Raw genomic sequence first — 15,601 nt, forward strand, 5'->3', positions numbered from 1 at the left:
TAACATGTATGTAAAAAATGTCAAAATCCTTGCTCTGTCACACTGACACTGAATAGGGCATTTCCTTCATAGGGGTAGTCTTTATTAATCATCATTTCATCAATGTTCGGAAAACAACAGTTTGGTGTAAAGAAAAAAGAAAAACAATCTCAGGAGCCGGAACTCCGCCCATCGCTATGAAGTGCCCGCCCCCTCCCCCAGTGACAGTTCTCCAGCTCTGGTCACGCCGAGTTGTTGACACTGACAGCAACTCCGCCCCTCCTCCTATCCCGACCATCCGTTCTCGCCCCTCCTTCTGAGTTCTAAACTCCACCCATATCCAACCCCCCTTGGCCTGCGTTCCGCCTTCTACCACGCCCCCATCGGGTCCAATCCGCGCAGCAGGCTCCGCCTCAAACTTTTCGCGTGCCTGCTCCAGAACGTTACTCCGCCCCTGTAACGGACTTCTGGATGTGGAGGTTCCGCCTCCGTCCGTTGTCTTCTCTCCTGTTCAACGCATTTTCGGTCCCGTCAGTAAGCGAGTGACACCGCCTCGGTTTCTCCGCGCTCCTCCCTCCGGTTCCTCCTTCCCGAGGCCCGTCGCTCCTCCTTCGTTACCGCCTTCTCCTCCACCTCCTCTTCGGTCATGGCCGGAAGTGATCGTTCGTCCAGTATAGGCATTTCCGGTGACGTCACGGCCCGGACTCCATTAGTGCCGCAGCTGAGGGGGGAAGAAGCAGCCGCTGCCAGTGACAGCCCCGGAGCCGAGCAGTATCGCGTCCCCCCCTCCCTCCCCGCTCCCCCCTTACCTCCCTCCTCCTCCTCCCTGTTCTCCTCCCCGGGAGGGGGACTGCGCCGTGTCCTCCCAACCTCCTCCACCACGGCCGCTCTCGGCGAGGAAAGTCTGGCCTCCGCTTCCTCCGACTCGGACACCGGGCGAGCGTCCCCTCCCCCGCGGAAGAAGCTCCGAGCCTCGGAGGGGGCAGCGGCAGAGGCGGCAGGGCTAGTCACAGGGAACATGCAGGCAAACGGGGCGGCGGCGGGCGGAGCGGAGCCGGGGTCCCCCCCTTCCTCCTCCTCCCCCTCCTCGTCCTCCACCATGGCCGCCCAGAACGGCGGAGAGCTGCCGGCCCACTCCAATGGCCTCCTCGCCAGCAGCAACGGAGACTCCTGTGCCGCCAGCAGCAGCAGTGGCGGAGGAGGTGGTGGTGGTGAGGGCACCGAGCAGCCCGGCCTGAAGAAGAAGAAGAGGCTGAGCCAGGCAGACGAGGACGTCATCCGTCTCATAGGGCAACACCTGCACGGCCTGGGCCTCAAGTGAGTGTGACCACCTAGCTGGGGGGGCACTGACATCAGTGGACACCGATCTGTATGTACCTACATGGGGGGGCACTGACATCAGTGGGCACCGATCTGTGTGTACCTACCGGTGGGGCACTTATCTGTATGTACCTACCCGGGGAGGCACTGACATCAGTGGGCACCAATCTGTGTGTACCCACCGGGGGGCACTGACATCAGTGGGCACCAATCTGTGTGTACCCACCGGGGGGGCACTGACATCAGTGGGCACCGATCTGTGTGTACCTACCGGTGGGGGCACTGACATCAGTGGGCACTGATCTGTATGTACCTACGTGGGGAGGCACTGACATCAGTGGGCACCGATCTGTGTACCTACCTGGGGGCACTGAAATCAGTGGGCACCGATCTGTATGTACCTACCTGGGGGGGCACTGACATCAGTGGACACCGATCTGTATGTACCTACATGGGGGGGCACTGACATCAGTGGGCACCGATCTGTGTGTACCTACCGGTGGGGCACTTATCTGTATGTACCTACCCGGGGGGCACTGACATCAGTGGGCACCAATCTGTGTGTACCCACCGGGGGGCACTGACATCAGTGGGCACCAATCTGTGTGTACCCACCGGGGGGGCACTGACATCAGTGGGCACCGATCTGTGTGTACCTACCGGTGGGGGCACTGACATCAGTGGGCACTGATCTGTATGTACCTACGTGGGGAGGCACTGACATCAGTGGGCACCGATCTGTGTACCTACCTGGGGGCACTGAAATCAGTGGGCACCAATCTGTATGTACCTACCTGGGGGGGGGGGGCACTGACATGAGTGGGCACCGATCTGTGTGTACCTACCTGGGGGCACTGAAATCAGTGGGCACTGATCTGTGTACCTACCTGGGGGGCACCGGTCTGTGTGTACCTACCTGGGGCACTGAAATCAGTGGGCACTGATCTGCGTGTACCTACCTGGGGGGCACCGATCTGTGTGTAACCACCGGGGGGGTCCCTGACATCGGTGGGCACTGATCTGCGTGTACCCACCGGGGGGGTCCCTGACATCGGTGGGCACCGATCTGCGTGTACCCACCGGGGGGGGGGTCCCTGACATCGGTGGGCACCGATCTGCGTGTACCCACCGGGGGGGGGTCCCTGACATCGGTGGGCACCGATCTGCGTGTACCCACCGGGGGGGGGTCACTGACATCGGTGGGCACCGATCTGCGTGTACCCACCGGGGGGGGGGTCACTGACATCAGTGGGCACCGATCTGCGTGTACCCACCGGGGGGGGGTCACTGACATCAGTGGGAACTGATCTGTGTACCTACCTGGGGGGGCACCGATCTGTTTGTAACCACCGGGGGGGGCTGGGGGCACCGACGGGGCACCGATCTGTGTGTACTCACCGGGGGGGGGGGGGTCACATCAGTGGGCACCGATCTGTGTGTACTCACTGGGGGGGGGGGTCACTGACATCAGTGGGCACCGATCTGTGTGTACTCACCGGGGGGGGGGGGGGGTCACTGACATCAGTGGGCACTGATATGTGTGTACCTACTGGGGGGGCACTGATCTGTGTGTACCTACTGGGGGGCGCACTGATCTGTGTGTTCCTATTTGTGTGTACCTTTTGGGGGGGTGGGCAACGATCTCTGACAACACAACCTAAAGGACACCAATCTGTGTGTACCGACTGGGGGGTGGTGGAACATTATGTTTCTTTGTCTGTGTACTGTCCTGGGGGCACGATCTGTCGGTGTGTGTGTAATGGCATCTATACCAATTATAGCCCTAGGTGTATGCTGACATATGTGAAAATTGTCATATATAAAGTCTCACACACACACTGGCACTGCCAGCCTGATCAGTGTGCACTGATGCCTAATACTGATGTTGGCCCAATCAATGTGTGCTGACATCTGTCACTGACAGTCTGATCGGTGTCTGCTGTGGGTACAGACCAGAGATCTAGATCTGTGGGTACTGACATCTATACCAATTATAGTCTAAATTGTCTTCTGCCATCTGTGGCACCGATGATCATATAAACACAGGGATAAAACTTTTCGCGGAAGGGAGATTTTAACAAGACACGTGGCCACTTCTTGAAAATAGGTTTAACCTTAAACTATGTAGAGGGTTCTTTACTGTAAGAGCGGCAAGGATGTGGAATTCCCTTTCACAGGCGGTGGTCTCAGCGGGGGCATCGATGGTTTAAAAAAAACTATTAGATAAGCACCTGAACGACCACAACATACAGAGCTATACAATGTAATACTGACATATAATCACACACATAGGTTGGACTTGTCTTTTTTTTTTTTTTTTTTTTTTCAACCTCACCTTCTATGTAACAACAAACAGACATTCTTATCAATGTGTACGGACACCTATACTGATAACAGCCCAATCAGTGCGCACTGACATCTGTGATACTGACGGTCTGGTCAGTGCGCGGTGGCACTGATGACCTCATCGTGTTTACAGCTTGATCTGTGTTTGTATACAGATATCTATTGTATGTCAATCTATAGCACTGACCTCTCTGGCACTAACCCTTGTGTGTATGGACATCTGTGGCACTGATTGTCTGATGTGTGTATGTACTTGCGTCTGTCGCTGTATACAGACATCTATGGCTCCAACAGCCAGCCTGATCAGTGTACAAACATTCTGGCGCAGATAGCTTGGTGTGTTTGGCCATTTGATGCACTGACTGGCTTTGTTAATAGTGACATCTGTAGCATTGGAGCTGAGCACCGCGCTGGTACCGACAGGCGTTTGGTGACATGATCAGTTCTCTGTGTACTGACGTTGCACTGGGTAATCAGTGATAACAGTGTTTATATAGTATGGTCTAAGACTCTAACAGTCTGATCAATGTATGATTACAGATATCTGAGGCACTGATGGTGGGGAGTGTGTGAGATCGGTGTTTACTGATTTCTGAGGAGCTGAAAATGAGCAGAATTTGTACATCTTAGACTTAGGCACTGATAGTTTGTTCTCAGTGTATATATAATTCACTGTCTGATTCTCTGAGACTAATCAATGTGTCTGTGCACCATGCTCTGAGGCACCCATATCCAAATCACTGTCAGTACACCGTCCTCTGAAGCACTGCTATCCCGAGCAGCAGATCTAGAAGGACATCTGAGGCACTGATATCCTGGATGTGTCCATAGCACCTCCTCTGAGGCACCTATATCTTGGATGATGTTTCATCCTCTGAGGCATCAATATCCCGGATGACGTGCCTGTGCTCTGTCCCCCTGAGGCTCCTGGTATCCCGGATGACCTGCCTATGCTCCGTCCCCCTGAGGCTCCTGGTATCCCGGATGACGCGCCTGTGCTCCGTCCCCCTGAGGCTCCTGGTATCCCTGATGACGCGCCTGTGCTCCGTCCCCCTGAGGCTCCTGGTATCCCTGATGACGCGCCTTTGCTCCGTCCCCCTGAGGCTCCTGGTATCCCGGATGACGCGCCTGTGCTCCGTCCCCCTGAGGCTCCTGGTATCCCGGATGACGCGCCTGTTCTCTGTCCCCCTAAAGCTCCTGGTTTCCCGGATGACGCGCCTGTGCGCCGTCCCCTGAGGCTCCTGATATCCGGGATGATGCGCCGTCCCCTGAGGCTCCTGATATCCGGGATGATGCGCCGTCCCCTGAGGCTCCTGATATCCGGGATGATGCGCCGTCCCCTGAGGCTCCTGATATCCGGGATGATGCGCCGTCCCCATAGGCTCTAATATCCGAGATGGTGCACCGTCCCCGGATGTCCAGGAAGACGCGCCTGTGCTCAGTCCTGATTCATGTAATCTGGTATTCAGACTCAGAGAGGCTAATTGCCATGTTTATACTGACATGTGAGTCACTGACAGGTTAACCAGCATTTGTGTACTAAAATTGGCGACACTGATAGGCTTATCACTATGCATTTACTGACTGGAGAGGCACTGCCTGCCTGTCTAGAATGTGCATACTGACCTGAGACACTGATGGCCTTTAGCATTTTGTGTAATGTTTGATTATCAAGTATACATTGTCCTGCTAATAAACATGTATTGGTATCTGAGGCAGTGGCATCAATTAAAGCGGAGTTCCAACCACATTATTCAATTTTTAAGAGTAATCTTTCATCGGGCAATCATACTGTACATCTATGTTGACTTGCTATTTAAAAATCCACCGCCGATCTCCCGTTCTTTTTGTATAAAGACACCTTTTAAAAAATGTTTGCTGACGTTCTCTTTTTGGTTGTGGGCATGTGAAGCCACAAGCACTTTCTTCCTGGATAGTGATGGCGATCTGTGACCATCATGCACCGCCCGCCCCATTCTCGTGCATGCGCATTGTAACCGCACCGCAGCTCCGCTTTCTAAATCCTGCGATAACTGGCAGCAGGCCTCCGCAATGACTCCTGGGAGCAATGACACAAGCTCCCAGGAGAGTGCGGGTAAAGGAAATGATGGAATACCCGAAGGAAACGGACACATCAAGATAACACGGGTACTGCTTAAAAAAACAAAAACAAAAAAAACTTCAGTTTTGTAGCTTTTACTCATTGCTGCAATATGATTAAAGCTAATGTTTTAAAATGGGGTGGAGCTCCGCTTTAAGATGTTTCTGTGTATACTCCAATGTCCTAACCAGATCAGAGGTGTGTATTTACTGAAATCAAGGACCCTTTTGGTATAATGTAATTTAGTGTTTAAGTTGCTTCACATGGAGTCGCGCAATGTGTAATACGCATATCAGTATCCTCAGTTGTTTTTGGGAACAAGTTCAGCGGTCTAAGGTGCCAACAAACCGGGTTCTTAACCACTCAATACAGGGTATTTTCACCCCCTTCCTGCCCAGGCCAATTTTCATTTTTTAGCGCTGTAACATTTTTGAATGACAATTGCGTGGTCATGCAAGTTTGAAATTTTTTTGCTAAAATTGTCCCCCAAAAAAAGTTTTCCTCAGTAAATGCCGCTATGATCGTTCTTATGGTGCACAGAATGATATCCGAATGATGCCTGTAGCTGCAGGCATCATCCAGATATCTCCCCCGAAAGTCCAGGACGTCATCTGACATCCAGCGGTAGGGAAGTGGTTAATAATGCCATAAATCTATCCCTGAGAAAAACGACCCCAAAGCATGATGCTGCCACCACCATGCTTCACAGTGTGTATGGTGTTTTTACACCAAATGTATCTTGGAATTTTAAAGGCCAAAAAGTTCAACCTTGGTTTCATCGGACCAGAACATTTTCCAGATGTTTTTGCAAAATGTATCCAGGCTTGGATGCTTTTCTTAAGAAAGGGCTTCAGTCTTGCCGCTCTACCCCCATAGCCCAGACATATGAAGAATACGGGAGATTGTTGTCACATGTACCACACAGTCAGTACTTGACAGATATTCCTGGAGCTCCTTTAATTTTGCTGCAGGCCTCTTGGCAGCCTCCCTGACCAGTTTTCTTCTCGTCTTTTCCTCAAATTTGGGGTGATGTCCAGTTCTTGGTAATGTTGCTGTTGTGTCAGATTTTCTCCAATGATGACGGTCTTCACTGTGTCCATGGCTTGGAAATTCTTTTGTATCCTTTTGACTGACGCCTTTTAACAGCGAGATAGATGCCTCTGATGCTTGTTTAAGTTTGAATGTGATTACTTAATTTTGATCACCGTTGCATCCCCAGTTAAAAGAGGGTGTTCATTCTCCTTCCCTTCTAGTTGTTCTGGAAGTGATGTCACTTCCAAGTCCCATTCGGTTTCCCAGGTATCGGGGCCAGGAAAGAATGTAAGTGTGATTTTCATTACATTCACTAGACCACAGTTGGAACAGACCCTGGATGTCTCATTTAACGAGAACGTGTCACCAGGCCCGGATTTACTCCCTTTGACGCCCCCACACACACACACACACACCATCACATAGGGGGCTTCTGAGCCCCCCCCCCCCCCATGTGATAGAAATTAGGTAATAAAAATTACATAACAACCCCCCCCCCCCCCCTGCCAAATACATCTTTGGCTATTTTCAGAGGCTCCTTTGAGGTTCATACTAAGCAAGCGCTGCGCCTGCGCAGTACAGGGGGGGGCCTTATCTGCTGGGGGAACTCTTTTGGTAGGACACCGGGACGACAAGATTTTTGCAGAGCAATTGCAGCACGGCCCCATTCACTTGAAAAGCGAGATGAAATATAATTGCAAAGCATTGCAGCCACTGCCTCTGCAGAAAAAAAAGGGGCAGTAATTAAGCTGCTCAACCAGGGGATTTTACCCCCATCCCAAGTGTAAGTGAGCCCCAAAAAGAGGTGTGAAGGAGCCCTGGTACAATGTAGACACACAGCAATTACAGCAGTCCCCTATACACTGCTCCCCAGGATGACATCTCTGTCTCATATAGGCTGTGCCCTTCCTGATCACATGTAACATGGAGCCCAGCAGAATATATATATATATATATATATATATATATATATATATATATATATATATATATATATATATATACACACTCACTATTTCTACACTCAGCCGCCATCAAATACTAATGAGGGGCCACGGACTCCAACATCACCGCATTGACAGCCCCTATAGGTGAGACAGAAGGAAAGGCTCACCTTGATCGCTCTGACCATCTCACATTGCTCCTTTTTACATCCGTCCCTTCTCCGTTCTAGCAACAGAGCTCTGACATCACCAGCATGTGACGTACAGGGAGTCACCCTCCGCGCCTGGGAGGGGGTAGAGGGCAGGTACTATGCTGTTGCTGCGGCGCCGCCCTGAAGCCTGGCCTCGGTCGCCTTGTGGGAAATCCAGCCCTGCATGTCACCAAAACATAATTGTCACATGGGGGACGTGAGTTTGGGAGGGGGTAAAAAAGTGTTCACTGTGTGTAAAATTTGAGTTACCGTATATACTCGAGTATAAGCCTTTAGTATATTTTCACCACAAAAAATTGGGAAAACTTATTGACTCGAGTATATGCTTAGGGTGACAAATGCAGCAGCTACTGTAAGCGGAAGAGAGGGTCAACAATGGCCATTTGCACGCCTCACTGTGCCCATTACTGCGTACCTGAAATTCTTGACATGCTCTGCGGGCGTCCTTTTATTTATTTTTTTGTTAAGTTAAGGCTTCCCCCTGGTCCTGTTCCATGATAGGTGTTTGACACTGTGTTTAGTGTTCCGCCTATCATGGGACGTTCTTTCATCCTTGGACAAGAGAAGGTCCGTGATAGGCGAAACACTGAACACAGTGTCAAACGCCTATCACGGGAGGGGACCCGGAGGAAGCGGTGCGTTTTAAAAAATGGACGCCCGCAGCCCCTCAGGGGCTGAAAAACTTGGCTTATACTCGAATATATACGGTACTATACATACAGCAGGTAATCAAGGCATTTGTGCAGCGTGCTAGTTTAATAGGGGAAAACAATGCGTATGTATGGACTGCCTCAGTCAAATATACAAACTGCCTTTTACTCTGTATTCATTCAAAGTTTAGGTACATTTTTGTAAATCGGAGTGTACCGACTTCTAGTTTCAAATGCTTGGTTTGATTTATGCCTAAAAGTCAGATTTGGATATCCTTCCTCATGTTGGTCTTTTCCCGTTCATAGACGCTTGGCATCTCAAACCAAAGACTCGGCATTCTCCTCCTTTTTGTGTGAGGACATTTACCTGACCTAGTGTGTAAATAACCACCGTGGTGTGTGTGTGTGACATCCAGCTTGGTGTATTTACTCAGATTTGAGTCACGTGCTGATCTCCTGGTGTTTTCTGTATCGGGATCAGACAGACACCCTACCATGGTGTATATAGTGGCCTCTGAGTCATTGCTACCCTGCCCGTGTGTTTAATAATGAGCTCTGACTCAGATACTCTTTCAGTCTGTTTAATGTATTCTGAGTCGGGAACACCTGCTCTGTGTCTGTGATGAGAAATTTGTCTTCCAGATTCAGCATTCTGATTCAAAGGCATTTTTTGGGTTGCTACATGTGAGTGGGGAGTCCTTTTCAAGGAACCCCTTTATAACGTTTTTGCATTCACACTTGTGTGGAAGTCAATGTTTTGTAATGGAGACCTCTGTTTTTATTGTTTGCTGTAGGTTCTAATTGAGTCTACTGTACATGGTTGGGGTCTGAGGATTGTTTTTAGAGTACTTGCAGTAAATTGCACTTTCCTTTGCTAGCTGAAAACTGGAGCCCTGTTGGCTATTTTTTCTCTTTTCTGTGTATGATATTGTGATGAAGCAAATCTTGGCAGGAATATGGATTAACTGCTGCTAAGGTTACTGCTGACTTTTCCCTCTACTTCTATGTAACGGGATGTTATTTGGGTTCTCTCCATGTTTATATATTAGGTTCTGAGTTGTGGTAGCCTTTTATGTAGATAAAAATGAGAGGCCTGGATAGCTTTTCGTTTATTCCAACCACTAAGGTGTGTGTTTGTGTGTGTGTGTTTGTGTGTGTTTGTGTGTGTTTGTGTGTGTGTGTGTGTGTGTAATATATATTAATGGAGGTGTTTTTTCAGGTGCTAAAGAGCCTGAAAAACACCTCCTGTGTGAAAAATGGGTCTAACTCCAGGTCAGTTAACCACTTAAGCCCCGGACCAAAATGCAGGTAAAGGACCAGGCCCCTTTATGCGATTCGGGACTGCGTCGCTTTAACTGACAATTGCGCGGTAGTGCGACGTGGCTCCCAAACAAAATTGGCGTCCTTTTTTTCCCACAAATAGAGCTTTCTTTTGGTGGTATTTGATCACCTCTGCGGTTTCTATTTTTTGTGCTATAAACAAAAATAGAGCGACAATTTTGAAAAAAATACAATATCTTTTACTTTTTGCTATAATAAATATCCCCCAAAAATATATAAAAAAAAAAAATGTCCTCAGTTTAGGCCGATACGTATTTTTTTTTTATATATATATATATATAATTAGTGCTGTTAGTTAAACTGTTAGTTTTATCGCGCGATTAACGAGGTTCACCCTTTTAAAACATATTTTTTTTTTTTTTTTTTTTTTTTTTAGTCAGCACGTACCTCTTAACCCTTTCACGTCGGCGGGACGCATATATGCGTCCTCGGCGTTCGGGGGGTTATACCGGGATGATGCCTGCAGCCGCAGGCATCATCCCGGTACCGTTGTTTAGAGCGGGCGATCGGCTATCCAAACATAACAACCGATGCGGCTAAAAGCCGCTCGGTTGTTATGCCGGAGGAGCGGGAGGGGACATCCCGCCGCCTTTCGCCGCTCTGACCGGGCCTCCCGTCCCACCGGGAGACCCGATCCTCCATCCGCTGTGTTCAGGTGGAGACTGACACTAAGCCGTAAACGGCTTTGATTCAGTCTCCGCATTGAAACCACGGAAGCGGCGTAATGACGTCACTTCCGGGTTTCTCGGCTAGAGGTCGACCGATATATCGGCCGGCCGATATATCGGGCCGATATTCAGTCATTTTGGAGAAATCGGCATCGGCCGATTATTATCCAAATGTGGCCGATATTTAGCAGATCTGCATCAGCAGAGTGTGGAGAAGGAAGGAGGAACATGGGGTTCCCCCTCTCTTCTCCACACTGTCTGCAGAGCAGTGCCGTGTGTGTGAAGGAGAATGGAGCTGTCGGACTGATGTCGGGGTGGGCGGGACCCGGGGTGGGCGGGACTCAGCTGTCCAACACCAGCCAATGGGATGAGATCATTGGCTGGATAGCTGCTGGGTCCCGCCCACCCCGGGTCCCGCCCACCTCCAACATCACGATGAATCTGAGCTCCTCTCTCTCTCTGCTCTCACAGTTTCACAGCACATAATGTAGCTGAATGTGTGAAACTCTCTCTTCATACAGTTTCACAACTGCTGCAGAGAGAAAGAGGAGCTCAGATTCGTTGCGATGTTGAAGGTGGGCGGGACTCAGCAGCTATCCAGCCAATGATCTCATCCCATTGGCTGGTGGACAGCTGAGCCCCACTCAACCCGGGTCCCGCCCACCTTCAACATCGCAATGAATCTGAGCTCCTCTTTCTGCTCTCTGCAGCACCATGTGAAACTGTATAGAGAGTTTCACACATTATCCGCTACATTATGTGCTGTGAAACCTGCCAGTGCCATCTGCTAATGCCATCCAGTGCCACCTGCCAATGCCATCCAGTGCCACCTGCCAATGCCATGCCAACTAGTGCCACCTGCCAATGCCATCCAGTGCCATCTGTTAATGCCATCCAGTGCCACCTGTCAATGCCATCCAGTGCCACCTGCCAGTGGCAACGCCATCCAGTGCCACCTGCCAGTGGCAACGCCATCCAGTGCCACCTGCTAATGCCATCTAGTGCCACCTGCCAATGCCATCTAGTGCCACCTGCCAATGCCACCCAGTGCCATCTGCTAGTGCCACCTGCCAAGGCCATCCAGTGCCACCTGCCAATTAGTGCCACCTGCCAGTGCCATCTGCCAGTGCTAACTATTGCCAATTAGTGCCACCTGCCAGTAGCATCCAGTGCCACCTGCCAATGCCATCCAGTGCCACCTGCCAATGCCATGCCAACTAGTGCCACCTGCCAATGCCAACTAGTGCCACCTGCCAATGCCATCCAGTGCCACCTGCCAATGCCATCCAGTGCCACCTGCCAATGCCATCCAGTGCCACCTGCCAGTGGCAACGCCATCCAGTGCCACCTGCCAATGCCATCTAGTGCCATCCAGTGCCACCTGCCAATGCCATCCAGTTCCACCTGCCAATGCCACCCAGTGCCACCTGCCAATTAGTGCCACCTGCCAGTGCCAACCAGTGCCATCTGCCAGTGCTAACTATTGCCAATTAGTGCCACCTGCCAGTAGCATCCAGTGCCACATGCCAATTAGTGCCACCTGCCAGTGCCAATTAGTGCCACGTGCCAACCAGTGCCACCTGCCAGTGCCATTCAGTGCCACCTGCCAATCAGTGCCATCTGCTTTTGCCAATTGGGTCCATCCAGTGCAATCTGCCAGTGCCAATTAGCGTGCCAACTAGTGCCACCTGCCAAGGCCATCCAGTGGCACCTGCCAATTAGTGCCACCTGCCAAAAAATAAAAATCGCCCTAAAATATCGGCCGCAAAAATCGGCATCATATATCGGCCATCGGCCGCCCCAAATTCTAAATATCGGTATCGGCCAGAGAAAAACCCATATCGGTCGACCTCTATTCTCGGCTGCCAATGGCGCCGGATTTAAAAAAGTACACAGTATTCAGAATTGCCGTTTTCGGCGATCTGAATACTTTGAAGTGCAAAGGAGGGCTCGAAGGTCTTTTAGACCCCGATCCCTCCATAAAGAGTACCTGTCACCACCTATTGCTGTCACAAGGGATGTTTTTTAAATAAATATTTCATACCCCTTAAGTGTCCACATTTTTGTCATGTTGCAACCTAAACCTTAACTGGATTTTATGTGCTGGACCAACACAAAGTAGCACATAATTGTAAAGTGGAAGGAAAATGTTTTTTTTTTTTCTTTTAATTTTGACAAAGATCTAAAAGTGTGGCGTGCATTTTTTTTCAGCCCCCCTTTTTCTGATGCCCCCTAACTAAAATCTTAGTGGAACCAATTGCCTTCAGAATTCGCCTAATTATAAATAAATACATTTTGCAAAAAACACATCTGCAGTCTCCCAAAATAATGTTGGGAAATGTGTTATGGTTTGAAATTTTTGGCCATAATTCCAAAAAGATCTGTTTGGCGCTAAAACACTGCACATCATTTTGGGTATGGTGTTCTTTTGGTGAAGCATGGTGGTGGCATCATCGTGATTTGGGGCTGTTTTTTTTCTTCAGCTGGAACAGGGGCCTTAGTTAAGGTAGAGGGAATTATGAACCATTCCAAATACCAGTCAATATTGGCACAAAACCTTCAGGCTTCTGCTAGAAAGAGGAACTTCATCTTTCAGCATGACAACGACCCAAAGCATACATCCAAATCAACAAAGGAATGGCTTCACTAGAAGAATGTTTTGAAATGGCCCAGACCTGAATCCCATTGAATATCTGTTGGGTGATCTGAAAAAGGCTGTGCACAGGAGATGCCCTCACAATCTGACAGATTTGGAGCGTTTTTGCAAAGAGTGGGCAAATATTGTCAAGTTGTGCCATTCTGATAGACTCCTACCCAAAAAGACTGAGTGCTGTAATAAAATCAAAAGGTGCTTAAAGTATTGGTGTAAAGGTGTGCACACTTCTGCTGAGAGATAGATAGATAGATAGATAGATAGATAGATATATCTATCTCTATCTAATTTTCACTGTGGGTGACAGAGGCACTGCAGCTTCACATATGCAGGTGGTGTGTTTACATGTGGCCATGGGGTATGCTTCTGTCACCAGTGATTGGTTTTTGACTTTTGCCAGCTTCCTGGCAGCACAGCTCAGGCAGCCCAAACCCGCCTGAGCTCATTGCTGGTTGCCATGCACCGCGGCACCAGTTTTGGTCCCTCCCCCTTTTTCCAGCTTTGTCTGTGAACTACAAAATGCCTACCTGGTAGATCTAACACCCTTCCTATCCTAGGATGGCAAAGCTGCTTCTCCTTATAAAACCGTACAGGACGTTGGCGTTGTCCACCTAAAACACAGAAGTATGTTTACTGGTAAAGGATCACCAGATGAAAATAAAGGAGAGGGCCTGAAAAGATGCAGCCACCACATCTCAGGACTAGTAAGCTGCAACACATTCTAGTTTTTATTTGTGGATTTAGATGCCTGTTCACCTAGGACCTACAACACTTTGTTAGTGAATGTGCTTTCTAATTGAGGTGGTGCATACATAAGTCCTCGCCTTCAGTGTTTTGTGACAATTTTTTTTGATCATTATTGATCTCTAGGTAATTGTGTTTAACCACTTGCCGACCTCCTCATGTAGATATACGTCAGCAGAATGGCACGGACAGGCACATCAACGTACCTGTACGTGCTCTGCTTGACGTGGGTCGGGGTCCGATCGGGACCCCCCGCTACATGCGGCGGTCGGTAAGCCTCGGGGAGTGATCCGGGATGACGGCGCGGCTTTTCGTTTATAGCCGCTCCGTCGCGATCGCTCCCCGGAGCTGAAGAACGGGGAGAGCCGTATGTAAACACGGCTTCCCCGTGCTTCACTATGGCGGCGCATCGATCGAGTGATCCCTTTTATAGGGGAGACTCGATCGATGATGTCAGTCCTACAGCCACACCCCCCTACAGTAGTAAACACACTAAGTGAACACTAAATGTTACAGCGCCCCCTGTGTTTAACTCCCAAACTGCAACTGTCATTTTCACAATAAAGAATGCAATTTAAATGCATTTTTTGCTGTGAAAATGACAATGGTCCCAAAAATGTGTCAAAATTGTCCGAAGTGTCCGCCATAATGTCGCAGTCACGAAAAAAATCGCTGATCGCCGCCATTAGTAGTAAAAAATAAAAATGCAATAAAACTATCCCCTATTTTGTAAACGCTATAAATTTAGCGCAAACCAACCGATAAACGATTATTGCGATTTTTTTATTTTTTTTTCTACCAAAAATAGGTAGAAGAATACGTATCGGCCTAAACTGAGGGAAAAAAAATGTTTTATATGTTTTTGGGGGATATTTATTATAGTAAAAAATATTGCATTTTTTTTTTCAAAATTGTCGCTCTATTTTTGTTTATAGCGCAAAAAATAAAAACCGCAGAGGTCATCAAATACCACCAAAAGAAAAAGCTCTATTTATGGGGGAAAAAGGACGCCAATTTTGTTTGGGAGCCACGTCGCACGACCGCGCAATTGTCTGTTAAAGCGAAGCATTCCCGAACTGTAAAAACCCCTTGGGTCTTTAGGCAGCATATTGGTCCAGGGCTTAAGTGGTTAAAAGTGTGGGTGGGGGGGGGGGTGTGTGGCTTTTTTTTTTTTTTTCGGCCATCTTTGACAACAGCTGATGCAGTTCCTTATCAACATTACACTAGTTTTGTGGTTGATGCACCAGTTAATAGTTAAGGAATACATTGCTTGTCCTGATACCTAGTTGTTTATTCAGACTTGCTGCTATTGTATCGATTACATTCTCTCAAGTGGCTGTATTTTGCAGTATGTTTTTTTTGCTTTGCACCTAATACTTGATGAAGTTGTATGTACAGCTGCCACTTGAATGTCTGCATACAGTTTGCGGCCTGTGTAGTAGACCTGAAAATACATGCCCGCTTGTACTCGCAGGGCCTTGGCTACATGTCAGTGTCTGTTTATAGACAGGCTTATCTTTGTGCTGCAGCGCCTGTTTCCAGGCCTAGCTCTCAGGCGGCAGATACATTTCTGTAATGATTAGCTAGTTGTCTGCTGTTTGCTGTTTATAT

The 15,601-nt window shown here is 49.0% G+C and overlaps 1 protein-coding gene across 4 annotated transcripts in view; it reads left to right on the forward strand.

Moving 5' to 3' along the window:
- The first annotated feature begins 610 nt into the window (after positions 1-610).
- The window catches only part of WDR26 (WD repeat domain 26), a 79,024-nt gene continuing 64,033 nt past the window's right edge, over positions 611-15,601 (forward strand). For all 4 annotated transcript variants that reach the window (XM_040351381.1, XM_040351382.1, XM_040351383.1 and 1 more), the window contains exon 1: positions 611-1,296. In XM_040351381.1, the coding sequence (XP_040207315.1) occupies positions 626-1,296 (671 nt within the window). In that variant the 5' untranslated portion in view covers positions 611-625. The remainder of the gene's footprint in view (positions 1,297-15,601) is intronic.

The sequence above is a fragment of the Rana temporaria genome, chromosome 4 (assembly GCF_905171775.1).
Source record: "Rana temporaria chromosome 4, aRanTem1.1, whole genome shotgun sequence".
Lineage (NCBI taxonomy): Eukaryota > Metazoa > Chordata > Amphibia > Anura > Ranidae > Rana > Rana temporaria.